This window comes from Lissotriton helveticus, chromosome 9, assembly GCF_964261635.1.
Source record: "Lissotriton helveticus chromosome 9, aLisHel1.1, whole genome shotgun sequence".
Taxonomy (NCBI): domain Eukaryota; kingdom Metazoa; phylum Chordata; class Amphibia; order Caudata; family Salamandridae; genus Lissotriton; species Lissotriton helveticus.
This window is the reverse complement of record NC_136070.1, coordinates 1,118,617,981-1,118,630,528: the sequence shown is the minus strand read 5'-3', so window position 1 is coordinate 1,118,630,528 and position 12,548 is coordinate 1,118,617,981. Positions and strand designations below refer to the sequence as shown.

At 40.4% G+C, this 12,548-nt stretch overlaps 1 protein-coding gene across 6 annotated transcripts in view; it reads right to left on the bottom strand.

Annotated features, from left to right (window-relative positions):
* PTPRG (protein tyrosine phosphatase receptor type G) overlaps positions 1-12,548 on the bottom strand; it is a 1,220,925-nt gene that overhangs the window by 177,589 nt on the left and 1,030,788 nt on the right. For all 6 annotated transcript variants that reach the window (XM_078661520.1, XM_078661521.1, XM_078661522.1 and 3 more), the window contains 2 exons: positions 7,731-7,903; positions 1,871-2,006 (listed from right to left, as the gene is read on the bottom strand). In XM_078661520.1, coding sequence (XP_078517646.1) covers positions 1,871-2,006; positions 7,731-7,903 — 309 coding nt within the window. The remainder of the gene's footprint in view (positions 1-1,870; positions 2,007-7,730; positions 7,904-12,548) is intronic.

Below are 12,548 nucleotides of genomic sequence, written 5' to 3'. Positions count from 1 at the left end.
CTCTACCCGAGATCTCCTCTTTCTGGCACAATCATCTGCCAAGGTACCCCATACAGTATTGCAAATATATACACAGATTTCCTCTTTATGGCTCTGCAAACAAGTGAAGTACTAATTAGATTTCTTTCTGTATAGAATATAGGTGGGGAAACCACGGCACAGTTCTGTGTTTTATTCCTTATCCACAAGTTTATGCACTAGCGGTGTAGGAATGTTTGGATCTACCTTGTGCATCATCGGCCCAGTAAACATGACGTACTGTGAAAGCTTGTAATCTCATGGGATTTGCCGGTCTCGGTGGTCATTTGAAAAAGGCTGCTATTTAAACCCCTCCACTCTCTGTACTTCAAACTGAGTTTACTAGAGGCTTTCAGCAGCTCTGCAGAGCTCCAGAGACAATTCTGGACTTCCTGGCCCAGCAGAAGAATGAGCCTCATCGATGGATCGCAGCTAATTTCACACACAATAAGCAGGCTCAAGGGTGATGCTTATTGTTTATCGAAGTCACTAAATGTTAATCCTGTGTTAGGAGTTGAGACAACAAAAAGACACCCTTAATTCAGTGCATGAAATCCAATTATGTGTTTTTAGGAGGCATCATTGCATTTTACGTTATTGTTATTTTGTTGTAATTTATTTATTCAGTGAATAAGCATAATAGCAAATCAAGACTGACTGATAACCGTATGACTTACTAACAACTAACGTGTATGCTACGAGACTACCCATGGCAATTAAGACTCAATGTTCCTGTGATCAAGCAAAAAGAAACTGTAGCAAAGGTGTGCATTATGTGACTTCATAATGCTTAGAAACCAGCTAGTTACAGGTTTTTAGGTTTCATAAATTAAACATCTGCTTCCTATGGTGCTTTTGTTGTTTTTTGGGGGGAAGAGTTTTAGGAGATCCTTCCCTCACTGGTGACTTACGGCAGGAAAAGGAGTAGGCTTGCGTTTGTCCCTTTGGTACTTGGCCAAGAATAACTTGCCGTCATCCTCCTTCATGGCCTTCAGGTCCATCAGGTAACCTGAACCATGTTGGGGATCATGATTGTCCCAAGGCACTACTTACAGAAGCCGTGCGGATACGATAAAGACATTTGCTTGAGGTACTTATGGCAGGATTAGAACCTTGAACCCTTCAAAGAAGACATTTCACCTATTCGCAATCGAAGCTGAAGAAAATGTTGCTTGTGAAACACCAGAGTGATCCCCAGAAAGCATTAATAATGCACGAAAAATAGGAACTGCCATGAGCTAGCAGGTTGAATCTATTGTACGCCACAGATGTAGTGTCAGAGTCGCTGTATGGCACCACCTGGCACTACTGGCAGCCAACTGCAGGGGAAAAGGTTTTCTGCACCTGTCTGATGCCTAGGGGAATATCTTAATGTGAGTAATGTGCAAGAATATGCATCCGCCAGAATGTGTATTGATTTTTCTGCTCCCAGCAGTGTTTAATCCCTTTCCTCGCCATTCACTCCTTGCTTAGTTCTCCCCACTCAACCTTTTCCTGAAAAATACAGAAATGCGTGGTTTCTCAGACCCTGACCTATTGTGTGATACATCAATAGGAAGCAACGCTAGTAATTAATATGCTGGCTGACATGCTTTTAAGAATACGTAATATTTCCCGTTCTTGTGTTCTAAAAGAAAACACGCCAAGATGAAAGCGAGTTTTGCGACCCTGAACCACAGCAACACAATCGCTTCCATGGAAAGCAATTAAAAGCCAGAAATCTTAAGTATACGTTTTTCTTTTGAACTCTTCTTTCACTGTTTAATTAGAAAACGTTCAAAGGTATGCCAAATCTGATGAAGTGTGAAGCAATAAATGTCTGTACTAGGCTACACAGATACGGGGGCCTTACCTCCGTCTGGACGAGGTAGTTGCGCTGTGTCCTGATGTGTTTGAGAAATCCCAAGGCATTAACTGTGCTTTTATCCTTTATCTGTTGCAGCATGCTGTCGATCACAATGTATGTCCCCGTTCTGCCAACACCAGCACTACAGAGAATAGAGACACAGCATTAGTATTCCAATCCACCGTGCAAACCCACCTAAATCAATCAGTGACAAAGTTGAGAGCCTGACCTTCACCACTGTATGCTTTGTTGCTGTTATTGGTAGCGAACAATAATATTTCTATGGCTCGTGACAATAAGTTCTAAAGCGTGCACCTATGGTTGATTCCCAAAACAGTCCTATTCTGTCGGGTCAGATTTTTAGATGCGAGGTACAGCCATGTCCATTACTGTTACTAACTATAACGAGCATTGACAGAGCCTCCAGGTTCCAGTGTTGGCTGTCAGACTTTTAGCTTTGTCAATGCTAGTTATGTCATTGATTTTTTTTAAACGACTTTAATACAGCAGATGCTGCCTTCTTGCCAACATTAATAAAGCAAAAGAAAAAAAAAAAGAAAGGAAAGAAACTGAAATTGGCTAAAAGCAACAAAATTATTTGGGTTCAAAAGACAGACATTGCAGTTTGTTGCACTACAAGGAACTACTTTGTGTGTGGATGCGTCTCTTGTGAAAGAGCAGAATGCTGTCACTCACGGTGAAGTAAGGATTCTACTAGACAGCTCCACCAGTCAAAAACGGGCTGTGTCCTTGAAGATTGGCATACTGACTCCTCAGCAGGTAAGTCTGCCTTTGGAACAAGGTATAGCTGCTACAGCAATCTTGAGGACTGTCAATCGTTATGTCGTGCATGAGGCACTATTAACTTTTAATTTAGTTTGTATTCAGGCAAATAAGTACATATTCTCTCTAGTTTTATAGCTAACATTACAGTTGTAGAATTGACTCTTCCTAGACCAGACTATGGCCACAATTGTCATTCCATGGGCTACAATTAAAGCTGTCAGCTAGCTTGCTTAGTTCATTCATGTTGTATAACCCCAGCCACGAAGCACTTGCTTTCTCCCAGTTATTGTTTGTAGTTTTAAGAGGTCTCCCTTCAAGGTCATCCTTTCAAACCTGTTGATTTAATTGATGTAAAGGTGCGATATTTTAAGTGGATCTTCCAATTGTAATTACCTCAGAAAAAAGGATGTATAGAGTCCAGTATTCAAGCAAACCATTTAACAGTGACCGATCTGGACTCCCGCACCAGATCTGCCATTTTAGTATTTTCTTTGATAATTAGAATTTCTGAGAAAATGATTTCTCTTATTTACCGTTTACAGCTTTGGATGTAGGTTAAGCATTGTTTGTCTTTGGCAAGGACAGTTACAGTCAGATTGTCATGCAGGCTGGATGCCATTTTTCAGAGTCTAGTTTGCAGCATCTTGCCAGAGGCATAAGTTGCACTGGGCTTTCTTAGCAACTAGATCCTCATTACTAATTCTCTCCCAAATAACAGAGAATGGTACAATTACTACGGCTCTTCTATGGGCACTGCAGCATCACAGGATTAGGTGTAGGGTGTTCCGGTCTATGGCATTTGTAGGCACTTCATGTAGTATCAAATATCGTTCAATAGCCCAGCCTCCATATCGAGAATACATGCCATTCAGTTTCTGGGTTGCCATTCTGCAGGGAGTTTTAAAAATAATTCATAAATGTCATACATGTAACAAAAACCAGATTATGGAGGACATTAGGCTTTACTACGAATTTGTGGAGGCTTGCACTTAAAGTCTTGTTCTGCTTTGGTACGTCTTATTTTTAAGGCTTGAAACCCAGAAGGATTGGCGGTAATGCTTAGATTGGGTACAAGTCCCATCTTTTTCGTATCACAGACTGAAGAGCCAACGCAAGGACAGGGCTTTGACCTACTCCTGTCTAGGGTTTTCTCAGGATTATTCAGACAACTGGAGAACCATGTGTAAACCCATGCTGCGTGGGGATAGGATTTTCGGACTTAAAGAGGGGGTTGCTCTCAAAGGTTGACTCCCCCTTGCATATAAGAGCTGGAATAAAAAAGGGTGTCACTAAATATATCTCCAATCAATCTGCTTATTTTCTTATGTTGAAAGACTTACAAAATACAGTAAGATCACTAAAAGGACAAAAATGAATTTTAATGGGCAGGAGAACCTATTAGAGAATTAGCTGTCAATACAACAGATGACATGGTGCAGCGCAAACTTTGCCCACCCTTTACATGTCACGAATACTTCATCGATATATGACCTGAACGTCCACTTAGCACACATTTCTTGTGTGGTTTAACAAATTAATGTAAGTGTTGCACTTCACATCATTAACAAGTGCTTTCACTATAGGGGTAGATCATTTACTCATATTATGTGTTTTCTAAATTAAATACACCACCCTTACTTAATAGATAATGTGCTTACTGTACAGATAAAATTCCCCTTTGATAATGTGTGCTTAGATACTGTGAACAACATGTATTGATTAGCGAACTAAATGGAAAACATACTCACATATGCAAAACGAGATTTCACTTAAAACGATAGTAATGTAATGTGGGAGTTAATATGTCATATTTGATTTAAATGTAGTTCTTAGCCATAATTGCACGTTATTATTTTAAAAATGTACTGAATGTTACATATAATGTGAATCTAATGTACTAGAAATATATATTAATTTGAGTTTAAGTGTACACATTCATAATAAATGTGCACCATTGAGTTGATGCTTTAAGTAGTCTCCAGTAGGCCTGTATTCCACATTGCTGCATAAATATTGTTTTCCATGTTCTGCCAATGTGACATTTCTTGCAGGTATTCACAAGCATTGTTAGTTGTAAAATAGATACATTAAGTGAAAGCCTAAGACGACGACCCTGGAGAAAGAACCTGTGTGTGAGACGGCGATGTCGTTCCCATGTTCGGTGTGGGATATTTGGAAATTGTTGCGGTCTGCAACATGAGAAATGGATGAGAACAATGGACCCCTGATGATGCAGACAAAGGGGGTGTTGCCTAGAAGACTTGTGTGTTGTGATTTAGTGTTCACTCAATCACGCTTCAGGACCCTTTTTCCAGAGACGCTTTAGGAGGTCTCTTTCGAACTTCTCTGCCCCTCTAGGGACTACCTTTCCTTTGGAGTTTGAGAGGTTTAGACCTCTATGCTTAGTTTTGATTCTATCCTAATTGTGGCTTAGGCGAACGCCTGTTTTTGACCCATAGAAAACTCTTTGCCGAGCTTCTGAAATGTTGACACCTTCCCTACTTATTTATTTATTCAAAGTTTTATATAGCGCGAACAAGATCCTTACAGATATCAGAGCGCTTCACAGAGACAGGGGTAGGGGCAGCAGGAATGAACAGAGATAATTGGAGCAATATAATAGTCACTAACATAGTAGGATAATAATAACGTACAGAAAACATATCAATATACAATCAGGTAAACAAGTAATATAAGACGGCACAAGTCATTGATCCCACTACAGAAGGGTTCAGGTAAACCTTGGATGTGTGGATGGCTTATACCAATTTCTTAGGATAGAGAGAACACTGGGTGGGGGCATCGGGAGGGTGATTCAATAAACCAAAGTGTATCATATATTGGTCGGTAGTAAGAGAGTAGCGTAGTAGTGTCACCATCAAGTAGGAGTAGAGTGCCAAAGGACAGGTGAACATTGATACAAAGCGATGCAGAGTCTCTGATCCAGCACCTATAAAGTTCAGGAGATCTTGGCCAGAAGGATGGTTTTCACCTCTTTCTTGAAGAGTGCAGTGGAGGAGATAAGCCTGGTTTCAGGAGGGAGCGCTTTCCAGATCCTGGGTGCCATTCCTGAGAAGGAGCGCTTGTATGTTTTCTCTTTCCGGAATCTACGGGGTTTCAGGAGTAGATTTTTTGTACTTCTATTGGATCTCGAACCTCCTGATATAGACAACTTTTGAGCGAGGTAGTTGGGTGCATTGTGGTGCACGGCCGCGTGTGTCATAACTGCAATTTTTAGCTGTATTCTAGCTTCAAAAGGCAGCCATTTTAGAGACTTTAAGTCTGGGGATATATGCGAATGTTTTCTTGAGCCAGTAATGAGTCTCGCGGCAGCGTTCAAGGAGGCTCTTAGGGGTGCTGTTGTGGATAGCGGGAGTCCGCTGAGGGCCACAATTCCGTAGTCTATTCGAGGGATGACTAAAGCTTGTACAGCAGTTTGGAAGTCTTTGGCAGGGAGGAAGGGTTTAAGTTTCCTCAGTGTATTGATTTGGAAATTAGCTCCTTTTGTGGCTTTGCTAACGTGCTGCTGCATGTTGAGCTTGGCGTCGAGTGTGATGCCTAGGGTTTTCGCCGAATCCACGATGGTAGGTTGGACATTGAATGCTGTTAGGTTATTGAGCCAGGTTTGGGTGGTGGAAATTTTCGCCGGGGGTGAGATGAGTAGGAACTCCGTTTTCAGAGCATTTAGTTTGAGGTGATTATCGGCCAGCCAAGATTGAGTGTTAATAAGTGTGGAATTCAGATGTTTGATATCTTCCGGGGATTGTAGCTTTAGGTAAAGCTGTGTGTCGTCGGCGTACATATGGAATTGAACATTGGATGCTTGGAGCAAGGTGGCGAGCGGTTCCATGATGAGGTTGAACAGTGTGGGGGAGAGGGAGGATCCTTGTGGAACACCTAGATCTGCAGGCACAGGTGTAGATAGCACATTGTCGATCTTGAACTTCTGAGACCGGTTATGAAGGAAGGACGAAAACCATTTGAGAACAGTTCCCGATAGACCCATTCTAGTGCTTAGCAGCTCCAGCAAGTTCTCATGTTTGACCGTGTCAAATGCTGAAGAGAGGTCAAGAAGGATGAGGAGGCAAGACTCATTGCGATCAAGGATTTGGAGGGCGTCATCAATTATGTGTGTCATAGATGTTTCCGTGCTATGTTTCGCTCGGAAGCCTGATTGATGAGGGTTGAGGAGGTCAAATTGGTCAATGTGTTTTGTTAGATGGAGTTGGACACATTTCTCCAGCAGTTTGGCCAGGGTGGGGATATTGGTGATGGGACGGTAATTGTTTAGGTCAGACGGATCAGCTGTAGGTTTCTTGAGTATAGGCGTGACTTGCCCCACCTTGAGGGAGTCTGGAATGAGACCTTGTTGAAGGGAGCTGTTGATGATTTTGGTCCAAAGAGGGAGGAGCAAGGGGATGAAGTCTTTTACAGCATTAGCAGGTAGGGGGTCTATGAGGTGATTAGAGGGCTTCAAGGTGCAGAGCAGTTTTTGTATTGCTTCTTCCGAGTAGGTATCGAAGTACAGCCATGATGCCTTGTTTTTAGGTTGAGTGTTAGACATTCTGGTGTGGTTGGGGAATCGGCTTTTTCCTTATCTGATTTTAATTATTTTTATGGAAATAACGGATTTAGAGACTCTTCAGATTTTTAGGAACATCCTTTAGGTAGTCTAGATTCATTCTTGCATAAACAACAGAACTTGCAACTCTTTTCTGAGCACCAAATATTGCTTTTGATCTTTTGTATTGCTGTGATTGAATTGATTGTTTGCCTTAGATTAATCCGCCTTCATTTCTTCTGTAGGCTAGGACTGCCTGTGACTATTTTTTAATTCTATAGTATGGTTTTAAGAGTTGTGTATCAACTTGATTTTGAATTTGTAATAAATCTTCTTAACCAATAACTATTGATTCCTGGTCCTCATTGTGCAGCCAAATGGGTTGCACTGTTAATTGAATTTGATTGATATTAAAATTAACTCCCATCACCTCTCAGTTGTAGAAAAATAGTCCATCAGAGGACCATTGGTAAGCAAGCAGGCTCAGAAAATGCTGGATCAATATTTATACTGATGTACCTGCAGTGCACCACTACTGGGCCCATTTCTGGACTTCTGGCAGCAGATGATCTCCTGACAAAGGTGAGTACTGGTAGTGCATACTCTGGCACACCCATGTCAGGCCACTGTGTATAGTGATACTGAATTACTGTTCTTTCATTGTGACGCCCTTTGGGATTTCCTTTTTGTCCCTGCAATAAAACAAAATAGAAATATTAGGTTTACGAATGTAAGATTTATTTCCTGTGTTCCCAACAATTAAAAACTTTTCTTCTTTTTGAGAATACATTTGAAATACGGTGTAAAAACTATTTTGCTGCAATGGAAAACCACTGCTTCCTTGATTATAAACGCAACGTTAAAGCAGCACTGCAATACTCAGATATTAGATAAAGGATGCATCTTTAGTGACTGCAAAACAGTGAAATCGTTTAGCACGTTTACAACCGCACTGTGTCACACATACAGACATCAGCATTAATATGGTAAAATCCAAATAAAGCAATCCCTCAATATGGCAACACTTGGGGGGGGGGGGGTAAGATACATGCTTTGCAGGAGAAAGAGAAAAGCCAAAATAGGATGACGACACCCACAACCAATAATTATTGTGGCAAATGTGTCCTCAAGTTCCCACCACAAATTCATCATGGACATGCCAACACCATTACATGCAACTCAAGCAAATCACTGGAAGGAAGATTATAGAGTAAAGACTGAACCCTGCTACACAGAAAACACAAGCAGCAAAAATAATACACTTGAAAATAATATCGATGAATTTTAAGCTTCATAAACCATCCAAGACTAGTTTCAATTTAGCGATGTAAGAGAGAACACAACGTGTATACAAGCTATGGTCAGTACCAATAATATTTGTTTTAATGTACTGCTCGATGCCATAATTCTGCACCAGCAAAACAATGCAAATAACAGGGGTTAGTGTTACTCAATTCCCTCACCTAAGAAGGACATAAGGTGGAGTGGACGTTAGCACGATTCAAGTTTGACCTACATCCTAAACCATACATCACTAGTAGGCATTTAACCAAACCCTACTACTACAAATGTAGCCAATTTGCATATCTTTAAATGTGTATATGCTCAAACTGTGGAGTTTCGTCACAGCTAATGAATTTTTCACTTGGACATTGGTCCTGTTAGACCACTAATCTATGATGAACAATAAAAATGGTATCACGGTTTGTTATACAGCTAAGCTACACATGCACAAGAACATATGACAAATGTTGTCTTGACACCACAGAAAAGTGACTGATGTCCACATACTCTTCACTCCTACTTTGTGGTGTTGTATACTTAATCAAGGCAAACACAAGGAGATGATGGACGGAGTGCTGAAACTTTTCAGACACTCAGCCCCAGTCACAGATCTGGGTTGAAGCCATCATCGTTCTTTAGCTCACTTCGCGACCCCACTGCAGACACAGCTATATGCAAATCAGTCTTGACCCTGTGCCTCATGGGAACAGTCCAGCACGAACTGCCAAGCCATGTCTTCTCTGGACCGGAAACAAGCTTCCTGGGACCGGTTTCGGTAATCTCAGGGATAGGAAATATCCCAATAAATTGATAAGATACTCATATAAGAGAGCTATATACTATGAAAGGGAAAGTATAATCCTAGGAAGAGAAGACAAGGGAGAGACTTGGCTTTGTTAGAAATTTCTCAGGAATGAGTAATATATTAAAAATTTAATTAATAGAAATCGGAACATTTTAAATAATGATGGGAGTGTAAAATTGAAAAAAAACCCTATTTGCATTCCATAGAAACAGGACTTCTCAGATGAAATTGGTACACACAGAGTGGAAGCCACAGATACAACCTATTCAGAATAAAGAGAGAACTGTTGGCAACTATAAATGTAGTGGTTGCAATGTGTACCAGCTACGCAGAAGGGATATTAGGGGCTCATGCCAAGGGATAATGTAGAGTGTTCAAAAATTGCCAGAGTAAAAAAGTGGTGTATTTGAATATATGCTGCGTGGACTCTCTTATGTTTGGAGAAACTAGCCGCGAATTGAGAGTGGGGGACAATGAACACAAAATGGGCATTTAGAACAAAGAAAAGCTCCTTTGGTTGACCATTTTTTACTTAAGGAATATATGGATTCTGATTTATGCTGGTTTGTGCTAGAAAAAGCAGAGGCAGGAAGAAGAAGAGGGAACATCGGCAAGATAAGGAAAACAAGAGAGCAGTTTCTTATGACTACATTCAATACATTTAGGGTCGGATTGAACAGCAATGAAGAGTGGGAGTGCCTCATTATTTTTTCACAAAGTACAAGATGTCACAGTTTGGGTTTGGTGCAGATCCTGACGTTGTTTGATATACATCTTTTATATTTTTCTCTATTTAAATTTTTTACAATTATGGCACCGGATTTGAATTTTCATATGGCAGCAAAGAATTCGGCCTAGCGTTATTAGGTCATGTTTAGATTAATAAATAAAGATTAGGTGATAAATGCTAAATAGGGTTGCGGGAAGCAATTGAGACATCAAGATGGCCATCGTTGAGGTATGCTTAGACCACTATATATGGAGGTAGATTTCGGAGCATGTTATGAAGAAATGTGCTATTCCAGGATGGATATAAGGTGACCCACACCACAGCTTATAAGGTAGAGGGGCCATGCCCATTACATTCTACTCATTCATAATGTAAGTACGAGACAATGAGTATACAAGGGACGAAATGCATATGTTAAAATGGCTGCCAGACATGGATCGATCACAGTCTAGTGGTACGCAGCATGTTCTTTGCAGTCTCCACAGCAGTGGGAGCTCAGCAAAATGCACCCAACTCACCTGATCCATTATTTTTTTACTACAAACACGTATAAACAACGTGAATACGCTGAGGGGTGAAGAAATTATAGGGTAGGTTGTGAGGGGCTATGAAGGAAATGCTGGCCCCCGGGTAAAAGTGGAATTCAGACATACTATCTAGAGGAGGTGGCACACCTAATGAGTATTTTTTGGTCTAATAACATATCAAATAGACAAAATGATTCAATTTAATATTTCAGCGAGTGGAAGTATATACCCTGGTATTTGATAATGGGGTAGGTACATCATTATTAAACACTATAAATTAGGGTTCTGAAGAGCAACTGGATGGTGGAGTTGTGAGGCCCTAAGCGTGCTTTATATTGACAAATCATTTTAATATTTGTAGATTGTTGGTGTGGAACATTATGAGGGGACTTGATTGAGTCTGTCCATAGATGATTAGGAGTGAAGTATCTGCTAGAGGCAAAGGGTGACCTTTTGCGAATGGGGTGTGATAGATCTGTGTCTCACTCTATTTAATGGGAGTTAATTTGATTTTACAGGGTTGGGATAACACTCAATGTAGGTTGGTCACCTTGTGGAGAGATTGATTACGGTAATCTCCCATAAATAAAGGCCCAGTGAAAAGCGTAAGGAGGGCCTGGAGACTGATACTCCAATAATACAGGGCGATAAATACAGATAATGACTTGGTGGTGTTGTTGATCCTTCAGAACACCGTGGAGGTTCTTTTAAATGTGACTAGATATAATGGAGCTTGGGGTTTGAAGTGAACCAGAAGGCACACAGCACCACTGGGAATAGTAGAAATAGTTGGCAAGTTAATCAGGTAAAAAAAAAAATGTGAATACATGAGTGTCAGTTATGTTAGCATGAAAGATGGCTGCAAGAAGAAGGCAGTGGCAGTACAGTATGTGGATGTTAGTGCCGATGTCGAATACATGGGGAGTTTGTTTGAATACCATGGCATGTTGGATCGATGTGCATGGATATCCATTTATGAGGAGGGTGTTAAATCCTAAAATGAATTTTAGAATAAATCTCTCTAATCAGATCTGTTTTGAGCGGTTATGACTTATTGTGCATGTAACAAATTGCTTGTTGTTTAAATCTTAGGTGATGATGTTTTGTAAACTGACATTGTTTTTAAGATATTACATGAGATTGTGTTGGGGAGGAAATACCCATATATTTATTTTCTGATGATGGGGGTTTTGGTAAGTTATTTCCACTCAAACATGTTGACTGAAATTAGAGGCATGATCTATGCACACTGGTGATGCTTACATTTATAGATTTAATTCATGGACAATTAGTGACAAAAAAAGTAGACGTGTATTCTTGGAAAGACTAAGTGTGCGGTCTGAAAATATATCCTAGTTTTATATATTTGTGCATGTGGTCGTTATGAGTATACGTTTTTGCTTATATAGGATTTTAATGTTATTGGTATTATAAGGAGATTAAAGTCAACTTTATTTTACTCTGCTGTGGTACTCAATTGTATTGCGTTTTAAGTATGTGTATAAGTGTACAAACTGTGTGTGGAGCGTTTGCTTGAGGTTTTAAATTTTGCCTAGGGGAATATTTAGATTTTGGCAGCCAGTACATTTGTAATAAACACTGTTCAAGCACCAATAACGTATCCCTTCACAGCACGCTCTAGGAAAATCAAGACTAAGCAGCTGCTTTCAGGTTCGCAGGTAGAGCAATGCAAACTGTCCCAGCAATTCAGTAGAGGTAAAATATCTCTTTCTACATGATGTGAAATTGTTTTGCAACATACATGGCATCAGTCCTAGTACACATTCAAATATGGCAAGATCTAGTCAGCTTCACATTCAACTTAGATGATCTACGAAATGGTGTAAGAGTCTGATGTCGCCAGCTGGCCGGGGGCTGTTTGTGACTGGGTGAATGGGCTGCAACTAGTACAGCTTCTGAAGGACTCCTGTGGATCGTGCAACTTCATGCTGGTAGGCTATCTGTACACATAAAAAATCATGCATGATGTG